At 44.5% G+C, this 13352-nt stretch overlaps 1 protein-coding gene across 1 annotated transcript in view; it reads left to right on the forward strand.

Annotated features, from left to right (window-relative positions):
• Positions 1-11786, forward strand: part of c1h1orf35 (chromosome 1 C1orf35 homolog) — a 102095-nt gene extending 90309 nt beyond the window's left edge. Inside the window, exons 3-7 of the mRNA XM_060916520.1 lie at positions 8319-8444; positions 8556-8628; positions 8828-8904; positions 9295-9435; positions 11453-11786. Of these exons, the coding sequence (XP_060772503.1) occupies positions 8319-8444; positions 8556-8628; positions 8828-8904; positions 9295-9435; positions 11453-11633 (598 nt within the window). The 3' untranslated portion in view covers positions 11634-11786. The remainder of the gene's footprint in view (positions 1-8318; positions 8445-8555; positions 8629-8827; positions 8905-9294; positions 9436-11452) is intronic.
• The last annotated feature ends 1566 nt before the right edge of the window (positions 11787-13352 follow it).

The following is a 13352-nucleotide window of genomic DNA, read 5'->3' on the forward strand; positions in this document are numbered from 1 at the left end:
GGAGGGGGGTAGAGAGACAGAGGGAGTGGAGAGAGATAGAGGGAGTAGAGAGACAGAGTGGGGGTAGAAAGACAGAGGGAGGGGGGTAGAGAGACGGAGGGAGCGGGGTAGAGAGTTGGAGGGATGGGGCTAGAGAGACAGAGGAAGGTGGCTAGAGAGAGAGGGAGGTGGTCTAGAGAGACAGAGGGGTAGAGAGACGGGTGGGTAGAGACACGGGTGGGTAGAGAGATGGGGGGGCAGAGAGATGGGGGGAGGGGGGTAGAAAGACAGAGGGAGGGGGTAGAGAGAGGGGGTAGAGAGACGGGGGGGTAGAAAGACAGAGGGAGGGGTGGTACAGAGACAGAGGGAGGTGGGGTAGAGAGACGGGGGTAGAGAGACGGGGGGTAGAGAGACAGAGGGAGGGGTAGAGAGACAGAGGGAGGGGTAGAGAGAAGGGGGGAGAGGGGGTAGAGAGACAGAGGGAGGGGGGGTTCGAGAGACGGGGGCTAGAGAGACAGAGGGAGGGGGTAGAGAGACAGGGGGAGGGGGGTAGAGGGAGGGGGGTTCGAGAGACAGGGGGAGGGGGGGTCGAGAGACAGGGGGAGGGGGGATAGAGACAGAGGGTAGAGAGATAGAGGGGGGTAGAGAGACAGAGGGAGGGGGTAGAGAGACAGAGGGAGGGGGGTAGAGAGACGGTGGTAGAGAGACGGGGGGTAGAGAGACAGAGGGAGCAGGAGTGGACAAGTGCATGGAGAGAGAGAAAGAGAAAGGGGGTAGAGAGACAGAGGGAGGAGGAGTGGACAAGTGCATAGAGAGAGAAAGAGAGAAAGAAAGGGGGTAGAGAGACAGAGGGAGGGGGAGTGGACAAGTGCATGGAGAGAGAGAAAGGGTGTAGAGAGACAGAGGGGGGTAGAGAGACGGGGGGGAGTGGACAAGTGCATGGAGAGAGAAAGAGAGACAGAGGGTGGGGGCGTGAACAAGTGCATGGAGAGAGAGAAAGAGAGAGAGAAGGGGTAGAGAGACAGAGGGAGGGGGAGTGGCCATGTGCATAGAGAGAGAAAGGGGGTAGAGTGAGTGGACAAGCGCATGGAGAGAGAAAGAGAGAGAAAGGGGGTAGAGAGACAGAGGGAGGGGGCGTGGATAAGTGCATGGAGAGAGACTTTTGACTTTTAAAAAGCTTTTTATTACAAAATCTCTTAATCAAAAACAGATGTCTTTACACCCCCACTTTTTAAACAAATTAAAATAACTTAATCAGATGAGGTAGTCACGCTCAACTGGGACGTGCTGGTCCCTCAAAAATATCACTAAATAAAAGAACTTGCCCATTTATTTTACACAAGGCACTGTTCTGACACCATACATTTTCAAAGGAAGCAAGATCTTTCATCTCCCTATAAAAATGAAAATCAATTAAAATCCTGGACTTCACGAGAATTGCAAATCTCAATACCAAATTTTCATCCAGACTCAATTTCACCTTGTTCCTTCTGCTGACATATATGGCTAACTTGGCCTGCCCAATTAGAAAATTCAGTACTTGACACTTCTGACGATGCTTCTTAAAATATTTAAAACCAAAAATAAAAGTAGTCATTGAAAAATCTTCATTAAAAGCAGCAAACAACGTCTTTAAAACTGAGAATAGAACACCCAGCCTCCCACACTGCATGAATGCATGAAAAACAGTTTCCCTCATTGCACAGAATGGACAATCATGACTGACATTAGGGTTTAAAACTGAAATAAAAGCATTGACTGCTATTGCACCATGCAATATACGCCACTGCAAATCCCCACACTTTTTAATTAATGGTGACTTGTATAATGCCCTCCAATTTGGTTTAACCTTGTCTTCAACCTGAAGAACACTGCGCCAAGGTGTGTCGACCCTCGTTTGAAGAGACTTTACATTCAAAGCTAAAACACACATCCTGTACATCATCTTGGAAGAATGTAACCTTGTCCCCAAAAACAGCACAGGTTTATATAACACATCTGGACATTCATACCCATTTACAGAAATACAACAATTTGGGAATTGGTCATCATTACTTGGAACCATGACCCCCATACTGCAATCAGCCAACATTTCTGTTATATTTTCAGACAGCAAAGATTTCCATTTCACCAGAGCTTGGTTAGTGAGACAAACTGATTTCACCCCTAAATGCGCAGCTAGCATCCCAGCATTGGAAAGAGTAGGTCCAGCAACTCTGATTAAATCCCCAAGAGTGGTCACCTTGGCCTTGAGGAGCATCTCCCTACGGATGGGACATCCTTCTGAAGACAGCTCCATCCTAGACCCATATACCAAAGGTTCCAGAAGTGTCCAGTGTAGAGAGCGGTTGCTTTGATCCTTGATCACTGTAAATAAGGACCACACCTTAAAAAGGTTCCGATAAAACACAGGCAAGTTTTTTAGGTTCATTAACTTAGGATTCATCCAGAACAAAGTCTTATCCAATCCCAGCCCCTCAAAAGACTGAAGGATGATGGATGCCGCTGCTTTCCAGCTGGTATTTACCGTCCCATTTAAAAACCTCTGCAAAAAGCATAGGCGAAAGGCTGCCATCCGACTTGGTAGATGTATCAGACCATGTCCCCCTTCCTCCTTTGGAAGGTATATAACACTTTGTGGAACCCAATGTAGCTTATCCCAAAAAAAATTTAATAAGATGGACTGGATCTTTGATAAAAACTGGACAGGAGGGTCAACACACGCAAGGCGATGCCAGAGGGAGGAAGCTACCAGGTTATTGATAACAAGTACGCGCCCTCTGTAGGACACATTTTTCACCAAAAAATTCCATTTTTCAAGGCGGCCTTTAACCTTTTCAACAATTCCATCAAAATTTTTTTGCATAAAAGATCCATTCCCCAAATACACACCCAGGTACTTAAAACCATCTTTTGTCCATAATAACCCGCCAGGAAGAGATGGTGCACCATTAGGCCACTTGCCAATTTGCAGAGCTACACTTTTTCCCCAGTTGACCTTAGCAGAGGAACATACTTGAAAATTATTAAAAATTTGCAACATGGTATCAACTTCCCCCTGGCTACTTATAAGTATGGCCACATCATCTGCGCAAGCAGATAACTTAAAACTGTAGTCATAATTAGGAAACTTAAGCCCATTGATACTACTCCTTAATTTAATCAGAAGTGGTTCAATGACCAAAGAGTAAAGCATACCTGACAAGGGACAACCTTGTCTAATACCCCTACCTACTTTAAAAGGAACGCACAAGTCACCATTTATTTTCAGTATACTTTCAATGTCACTGTACAAAGCTCTAATTTTGTGAATAAAACCAGGGCTAAAACCAAAGGCTTCTAAAACACAAATTAAATAATCATGCTCAATGCGATCAAAGGCCTTTTCTTGGTCAACTAATATAAGGCCAAAATCCAACTTTTGTTATTCCCAATTTCTAAAATATCTCTTATAAAAGCAATATTGTCATGTATCACCCTCCCTGGCACACAGTAGGTTTAGTCAGGATGAATTACCTCCCCCAAAACCTTAGACAGTCTACCGGCCAACAATTTAGATAGCAGACGATACTCTGCACAGAGGACTGAGACAGGTCTCCATGATCTTATATCGCTGAGATCCCCTTTCTTTGGCAACAAGGTAATCACTGCCCGTCGACAGCTAAGAGGCAACTTTCCCCTAGTCAAGCTATCGTTCAATACAAGCAGCAAATCTGCACCAATGACTGGCCAGAAACACTTGTAGAATTCAATGGGCAACCCATCTATGCCTGGTGTCTTGCCACTCTCCATACTTCGGAGAGCCTCCTGCAGTTCCTCTAAGGTCAAAGCCTTACAGAGGTTCACATTGGCTTCACTAGACACTTTTGGGAAATTCTCAAGAAAGTCATGATTAAAAACCTGCTCACTGGGTAGTTCACTCCTAAAAAGTTCTTTATAAAAATTGACCGCTCGCTTTCGAATTTCTCTTTTATCAGTCAAGAGTGCTCCGTCCTCTGATTTTAAGGAATGCAGCAGCCTTTTTTGGCCATTCTTCCGCTCTAGACTGAAAAAGAACTTAGACGAGGCATCCATCTGTTCGGCATTTTGAAACCGTGATCTGACCAAAGCACCTTGAGCAGGGATATCTAGTAAGTCCGCCATTATTTTTTTTTTTAAATTCAACTTTGTTATAATATCCTGGTCGCTTGACTGGCCTACTAAATCTTGGAGCTCCATTATATCCTTTTCCAAGATTTTAATATTTTGAGCTATGTCTCTGGTCACATTGGAAGTATACTGTTGACATAGTTGTTTTATTTTGGTTTTGGCCATATCCCACCACTGCTGAACAGACTGAAAAGAAGACTTCAGAGGACTAAAATCATTCCAAAAAAATGTAAAAACCTCTCTAAAATGGGCATCATTTAAAAGGCTAGAATTAAAATGCCAGTACGCACTCTTAGGCTTAATGTTATTAATATATAATTTGCTAAGAACCATACAATGATCTGAAAACCCAACTGGAAAAATAAAACAACCTCTATAAAAGCTCAGTTGATGTTTAAAACCATAAAATCTGTCTAATCTTACCAAAGATATTCTGTTGCCATAAGAATGTACCCATGTATACTGTTTTTGCATATGATGGAAGTTACGCCATATGTCAACTAAATCATGTGAGCTTATCAGCTCTGCAAGTCTTTTTTTGAGATGGCATGTGAGGTTCAACATGATTTCTGTCCAGGCCACTTGCAGTGCAATTAAAATCCCCACCCAACACTAAAACATCATCAGAATCGCAATTTCTAAGGGTGCCTTCTAGAGTCTGCAAAAAAATCATTCTATCTATGGCCCTGGTTGGAGCATAAACACATGTAAAAACAAAACATTTTTTCTCAACCTGAGCTTTTACTTTTAGAAGTCTTCCACAGACTACTTCCTCAAACTGATAAGTGGTAGGCATACTGTAAAAATTTTTTGAAAAAAGAATAGCAACACCTCCACTAGTGGAGTTATTGTGACATAAAATGGGAAAACCTTCAAACTCTCTTTCCCAGTCTAGACTGTTCCCTATATCAGTGTGGGTTTCTTGTGCAAAACCAACATCAATCTTCTTTTGTTTGAATAATTAAAAAAAAAAAGTGCTCTTTTAGCACGGTCCCTTGCACCATTTAAATTTAGTGAGGCAATATGCAACTCACTCATGAGTTGGAAAAATAAGAAAAACTTAAACATTATGTAAGTTAGCTGAGGCAATTTTTGACTGTTTTTAATCATTGAGATCTAACAAAGCTCTTAGCTTAGTTAGAATTTTCTTTAAACGATAGACCTCAGTGTTTTCAAAAACTCCATCTGCCATGTAGGTTTTCACTTTCTCAACGTCAGGGAAAAACTCATCGATTTGGACATGTCGTATAAACTTCGTCTTCGCAAGAAACATTTTGATTTCATTTAAATCATAGGAACGACTTGGATAACCACTTTGGCGTAAGGTGCAGTGCACACTACAGTCAGACACCTCGCCCTCACTTTCAGCATCAGTAGTAGTGGAATGTAGTTCAATTAAACTATTCTTCTTTGCCTGACGTCGGGGACGCGCCTTCCCCTTCCTTTTATTGGGAACTTTAAACTCCTCATCGTTAAAGGTGAGCGACCCATCTTCTGCCACAACTGGGGTAAGAACTTCACTCTCTTGCGAATTAACCTCACTCATTTCTGCATCAATGTTGACTTGCTCACTCACTGATTCAGCTGAAACTACCGGATCAGTGGGTGCGACATCAGCTGTTTCAGCTTCAGTTTGCACTTGAGGCGCGGGTGGATTTTCTGCCCCCTCACCACCTCCTTCAGTTTGCAAGTCACTCTGAGACGCCTGTCCAGCATCATTGTTACTTTCTGGTCGCTTTTTAGGACAAGAACGTACCATATGTCCAGTTTCCCCACAGCCAAAACATCTCATAATATGGGTAGTTGCATATACACCATAATTGACACCATCCACCTTGATATTGATGGCCAAATCCAAGTCACGGTTCCCCTCAACAATCATAAACACAAAGCGCCGAAAGGACACGACATGTTTTAAGAGTGGCGATTTGCTAGCTATTCCAATCTTTTTTACTGATGAAACAACTTTGCCATGCCTAGATAATAATTCAAGCAACACTTCGTCTTTTATAAAAGGCGGAATGTTGGAAATAATAACCTTCTTCGAAGGTGTTGCCAACGGAGTTACAGGAATAAATTCACCATTTACTCCAATGCCTCTTTCAACCAAAATGTTTACAAATTCAGTCTTTGCAAGGAACACAACAACCGCTTTATTCATGCATGCGGCAGACACTATATTTTCATGCCCAATGATTTTCCCGATTGCCAAACTGCAATCCTCTACACTATCAGAGGAAATGATCCTAATTCCGTGTTGCCGCGTTAAAGTTTCAAACCTCTCCGCGCCTGAAGCCGTCATGCTTCCGACACAGGGGAGCAGACGCTCAAGCTTGGGAGGAAAAACTAAACTCAAAAAACAAACTCTACACTACACTAGCCACAATCTACAAAAAAAACAACCATAAGAAAAGAAAAAAATACCAAGAAAAAGTTAGAAAATAGAGAGAAAGGGTGTGAAGCACCCAAACCACTCACTCACACACGCTCCGCAGCTCCACCCACTCACTCACGCATGCGCACAATGAGAGAGAGAGAGAGAGAGAGAGAGAGAGAAAGGGGGTAGAGAGACAGAGGGAGGGGGAGTGGACAAGTGCATGGAGAGAGAAAGAGAGAGAGAAAGGGGGTAGAGAGACAGAGGGAGGGGGAGTGGACAAGTGCATGGAAAGAGAGAGAGAGAAAGGGGTAGAGAGACAGAGGGAGGGGGAGTGGACAAGTGTATGGAGAGAGAGAGAAAGGGGTAGAGAGACAGAGGGAGGGGGAGTGGACAAGTGCATGGAGAGAGAGAAAGAGAGAGAGAAAGGGGAGAGGGAGGGGGAGTGGACAAGTGCATGGAGAGAGAGAGTGAAAGGGGGTAGAGGGATAGAGGGAGGGGGAGTGGACAAGTGCATGGAGAGAGAGAGAGACAGACAGAGAGAGAGAGAAAGGGGGTAGAGGGATAGAGGAGGGGGAGTCGACAAGTGCATGGAGAGAGAGAGCGAAAGGGGTAGAGGGATAGAGGGAGGGGGAGTGGACAAGTGCATGGAAAGGGGGTAGAGGGAGGGGGAGTGGACAAGTGCATGGAGAGAGAGAGAAAGGGGGTAGAGGGAGGGGGAGTGGACAAGTGCATGGAGAGAGAGAGAGAAAGGTGGTCGAGAGACAGAGGGAGGGGGAGTGGACAAGTGCATGGAGAGAGAGAAAGGGGGTAGAGACAGAGGGAGGGGGAGTGGACAAGTGTATAGAGAGAGAGAGAAAGGGGGTAGAGAGACAGAGGGAGGGGGAGTGGACAAGTGTATGGAGAGAGAGAGAGAGAGAGAGAAAGGGGTAGAGGGAGGGGGAGTGGACAAGTGCATGGAGAGAGAGAGACAGACAGAGAGAGAGAGAGAGAAAGGGGGTAGAGGGATAGAGGAGGGGGAGTTGACAAGTGCATGGAGAGAGAGCGAAAGGGATAGAGGGAGGGGGAGTGGACAAGTGCATGGAGAGAGAGAGAGAAAGGGGGTAGAGGGATAGAGGAGGGGGAGTCGACAAGTGCATGGAGAGAAAGGGGGTAGAGGGAGGGGGAGTCGACAAGTGCATGGAGAGAGAGAGAGAATGGGGTAGAGGGATAGAGGAGGGGGAGTCGACAAGTGCATGGAGAGAGAGAGCGAAAGGGGGTAGAGGGATAGAGGGAGGGGGAGTGGACAAGTGCATATAGAGAGAGAGAGAGAGAGAGAGCTTTCATAATGGCTCTCATAACAGCTTCTCATGTGATGTGTCCATCAGTTCACTCATCCATCCATCCATCCATCCATCCATCCATCCATCCATCCATCTATCCATCAGTTCACTTCTCCATCCACCAGTCCATCCATCAGTCCACTTCTCCATCTGTCCGTCCATCCATCCACTTCTCCGTCCATCACCAGGATGGCTGCACTGGGCATTTGTGTGATTTATGTTACTGTTCATACATCCATAAACCATGCTATCTATCACAACATCCATCTGTCCATCCACCACTCCATCATTTCATCCATCTGTAATCATTATACACCTCCTCCATCCATCCATCCATCCATCCATCTGGCCATCAGAATTTATTGTTATTTATCTCAGTCCACTCATGTATAAATCTATCCATCAATCCTTTTATCATTTATTCTGTCCTTTTTGTGTCCAGTTTCCATATTTTCATATTTGTAATTAGACTTTTCTTGCTTTTCTCTTTTCAGGGGTCATAAAACTGTGCAGAAGCGTCCAGCCGGTCTAACGAAGGAGGATTTGATGGACGTGTGTAGAAGGGAGGGAGACGGGGAAGAACAAGACGTGGACCGAGTCTCCGGGTTGGGAAGCTCCAGGTAGAAACCGCTAACGAGGATCCTTCACTTTCATTTTAACTGGAAGAACAAGTTTGACCTTTGACCCCTCAAACTAGTGTGACTCCCCCCACTGTGTTTTGTGTATTTCAGTGGTGGAGGTCGGAGGATGATTTTGTCCAAGCAGGAGAAGGAAGCTGTGAAGATGGGTCTCCCGGTGTTTACTGTACGTATGACACACTCGCTGTCGGGGAAACGAAGCAACAGATTTACATGGCATCGCTTTAATGACAGCTTGCTAATGAACACGACTATTTGTGTAATAAGACATCCACGTGCATGGATTGTGTAATTTCTGTAAGGAGAAGTTTATTTAACACCTAGAGGTGTTGAGATCTTTATCGCTTTTTTTAATCCATTTTCAGCATCATAAGGTGGCTGGAGGTGAAGCCACAGCTGCCAAGAAACCTGAAGACACGTGGATAGAAGAAGAGACTAAAAGGTTCCGCTTTCATCACTGATAAATAAACGAAAGCCCGTGTTTGGGTGTTAGACAGTGGAAATAAATAAATCTGCATGTTATAGCGATGCTGTATTTACTCTGCATACGTAATGCCGTAACTGCAGTACAGGATTTCGCCTGCAGGGGGCAGTGATCCATAATTTGAGATGTTAACACAGGGCTTTAATACTGTAGTTTACTTGACTGGGAAAACATCCAAAAAAGGTCACACTTTAAAAACAGAAAGCGTTAGCCTATAAACTACACTTGTGTGTGAATGTTTTGGCTCCAGTAATCAGATGAAGGGGTGCTCAAACTTTTGCAAACTGTACATTTTGTTTTGTTTTTCTGTCGAACGTGTTAAACTGAAGTAGTAACCTGTTCACACAGTGACAGAACTGACAGCCACAAGAAAAATAAAAAGGAGAAGAAGAGCAAAAAGGAGAAAAAGAAGAAGAAAGAGAAGAAGAAGCGCCGCAGGAAAGAGTCGTCTTCTGACTCCGAGTCCGACTCGGACTCTGACCGTAAAAGGTAGTACGGCTTGTGAACACTTCACTGCAATAAAAATATAAAGTATACGCTTTAATATAGTCAGCGTTTAACATGACTTTAAAGTGACGCAGGTGGATGTGCGGGTTCAGAAATCATTTAATCCCCTCCCCTTTCTGAATTGTTTGAACTGATGCCCGTCCCCGTAGCTGGTATGCGTCGTCTTGTTTCAATACGTTTTATTTCCTAACGCGGGGCGTCCTAACCACGTGTTAGTCTGTTCACAAACCGCTCGCTCAGCAGCCAGTTCGGAAAAGCCACGTGAGGTCATGCGCGGGTCAGAGGTCACGACCGTGGCGACACAGCAAACATAGCAGATTACCCAGATCGAACGAAGACTCCTAAATAGAGAAAAAAAAAAAGACGAATCTGACGTTGTCAGAGGCAAAATGCGTCAGAAAAGAGAGGGAACAAAGACGGCAGACAAGCCGAGTAAATACTGCTGGCTCTCGAGCGCTTGCGTCTGCGTCGGAGGCCGGTGGTTCCGCCATGTTTGTTGCGACCTCGCTCATCGTAATATAAAGAGGATAAACTTGAGCTGTTTCCATATCCAAGTGTAAACATTAGCGCGTGGTGTTTTTCCAGCTCTTTCTCCTCCACAAGCATGAGGCAGCGCGCAGTACCGCGTGGGATTTAAGTACCTCGGGGTTATTCGAGCTCCACAGGGTACTGACTGTTCACCTTTTGAATCCATCGACCTGTGACACTTTAATAAAAGTAAGATGAGGGAAAGTACAGAGTGAATATTAATATCTTTAGATGCTTTTTAGAACAACTGCCCTGACTGAATTTCATTCTGACCCTGAAGCTGACTCTGTTTCCGAGTTTGATTCTGACTCTGAAGGTGACTCTGTGAGTTTGATTCTGACTCTGTGAGTTTGATTCTGACTTTGAAGGTGACTCTGTGAGTTTGATTCTGACTTTGAAGGTGACTCTGTTTCCGAGTTTGATTCTGACTCTGAAGGTGACTCTGTGAGCTTGATTCTGACTCTGAAGGTGACTCTGTTTCCGAGCTTGATTCTGACTCTGAAGGTGACTCTATTTCCGAGTTTGATTCTGACTCTGAAGGTGACTGTGAGCTTGATTCTGACTCTGAAGGTGACTGTGAGCTTGATTCTGACTTTGAAGGTGACTCTGTTTCCGAGTTTGATGCTGACTCTGAAGGTGACTCTGTTTCCGAATTTGATTCTGACTCTGAAGGTGACTGTGAACTTGATTCTGACTCTGAAGGTGACTGTTTCCGAGTTTGATGCTGACTCTGTGAGCTAGATTCTGACTCTGAAGGTGACTCTGTTTCCGAGTTTGATGCCGACTCTGTGAGCTTGATTCTGACTTTGAAGGTGACTCTGTTTCCGAGTTTGATGCTGACTCTGTGAGCTAGATTCTGACTCTGAAGGTGACTCTGTTTCCGAGTTTGATTCTGACTCTGACGGTGACAGAAACAGTCACCTTCAGAGTCAGAATCAAACTCGGAAACAGAGTTTCATTCTGACTCTGAAGCTGACTCTGTGAGCTTGATTCTGACTGAAGGTGACTCTGTTTGAGTTTGATTCTGATTCTGAAGGTGACTCTGTGAGCTTGATTCTGACTCTGAAGCTGACTCTGTGAGCTTGATTCTGACTCTGAAGGTGACTGTTTCCGAGTTTGATTCTGACTCTGAAGCTGACTCAGTTTCCGAGTTTGATTCTGAAGGTGACTCTGTGAGCTTGATTCTGACTTTGAAGGTGACTGTTTCCGAGTTTGATTCTGACTCTCACTCTGTGTTGACTGGCTTTGTCTGATTTTAATTCTGATTCTGACTCGGATTCTGCAGTAGGGGACATCAGAGCACCGTTAGCTGCATCGTCCTGCTCTGACTTTATTCCAGTGTGTTGTGACTTTGTGCTTGTGATATCAGACGGGTCTAAGCGAGTCTGAGGCCTTTAGGAAGGACTGGACATGGGTCAGGATTTCATCTATTTTGTATCTGGGTTCATCATATCAGCTGTGTGTGTCACAGACGTAAGCAGCACTACAAGGACCAGCGACGTGACTCCAGCCCATCACGTGGCACTCAGAGAGAATATGATGCTCATGACAGGCGTTCAGATCGGGGGTCAAAGGCCAGGCATCGAAACCCGTCCCCTTCATCCAGGGACCACCCACCCCAGCATCGCCATGACACCGAGTCAGACGACTGATGTCCAAGTGAAACAGCGGATCCTCAGATTAATCAGCTTATTAACACACAGAGTATTAGGATCAAGTGTGTGTTCATTACACTGAGAGTGTATCAGGGATTACTACACCTGTAACGTGTGTGTGGTTCATCCATCCATTATCTGTAGCCTTTTATCCTGCAGGGTCACAGGCGGGCTGGAGCCTATCCCAGCTGACGATGGACAAGTCGCCGGGTCATTACAGGGCTGTGAGCTTTATTAGGGCCCGAGCCCTATGGGCGAAGGCCCTATTGTTCTTGTAAGAGTTCACTATTATTATTCTTCCGTCTTCTTCTTCTTCTTCTTCCGTCTTCTTCTTCTTCTTTATTTTTCTCCGCTGTTGGGCCATTTTCGGGGCACTTGCCATGGGCGAAAACGCACGAAATTTGGCACCAGTTCCGAGAATTGCCACCGCTACTCAGAACCAGAAGCCCAAACTTGGCCGGGGCTCAGGGCCTCTATAGCGCCCCCTAAGTCGTTGTGATTTTGGCCTCCCGCATTAAGGTGCCTGGGTGCCATGTAGTTTGTAGTAGTGGCATGCCATTTGGTACGCATATGTATCTCACTAAGCCGGACAAAAATGTAATGCCAATGCATTAGCCACGCCCAACAGGAAGTGAGGTAATTTCACTTTTGTGCGAAATGCATGGCCACGAAGACGGCGCAACTCCTCCTAGACCGTTCATAGGAATGTCACCAAAATTGATACACATCATCTGCAGGCATGGCTGACAAAAGTTACTAAATACGTTTCACGTAGGGAGCAATTCCAGCGTTATGGACGTGACACTCGAACTCAAAATGGCAACAAATGACCCAGTGCATGTTTTATTGTCTCCCAGTATTTAAACAGGTGTTGCATATTTTAAGGCTGTACCATACTGGAGAAGTGATAGAACAAGAACAATTCCCATAGTACATCTAGGGCATGCCAGAAAATGCCAATAAAAGATGCGTTATGGATGTGACAGAAAAAGTATCACTTTTCTTGGGTGACTGTACATTTTTATCAAACTCTGTGAAATTGTAAACCTAATGTCGAAATGGAGAGATCCGTTTGATAGAGGGGTCCAAGGTGAATATTAAAAAATCTTTGTTTAAAATATTTTGTATTTCATGCAGAGTTTCAGAAGGAAAAGTCAGCGTTATGGATGTGACGAAATTCTGTTATGGATGTGACGCGTCTGAAATAGACATGGCATATGTTTAGAAAATCAGCAATTTAACCACCATAACCCTTTGAAAAACTCTCTAAATATCAGCTAAAACTATCAAAGTTCTTAAATAATATTTAGGATGGCTATTTTTTTGCTGTTTTGTGGATTTTAGCATACATTTCTGTGGCTTGTGGCAATAATATAGAATTGTACATGATCAAAGTTGATTTTAGCTTGGGTTTTACATTATAAGAAAGAAAGACTGACCGTGACATATTAGGTTGGTTACAAATTGGTTCAACTTATTCACATCTGTAAAATACAGGCCTAGGTGATATCTCTGGGAGTGGTTTTGATGTATTACATGTTGCTTTATTTTTGCATGGTGAGGTTGACATTTACATGGAATTGCCCTAGGATCAACCGTTCAGAAGTTATACGTCAATCAATTTTCGATGCAAAATTTTACATGCTTAAAAATTCATAATTTTTAACCCTAACCCTAACCCTTCTGATTGCTCAAAACTGCTCATACTTCACACGC

Source organism: Neoarius graeffei, chromosome 1, assembly GCF_027579695.1.
Source record: "Neoarius graeffei isolate fNeoGra1 chromosome 1, fNeoGra1.pri, whole genome shotgun sequence".
NCBI lineage: Eukaryota > Metazoa > Chordata > Actinopteri > Siluriformes > Ariidae > Neoarius > Neoarius graeffei.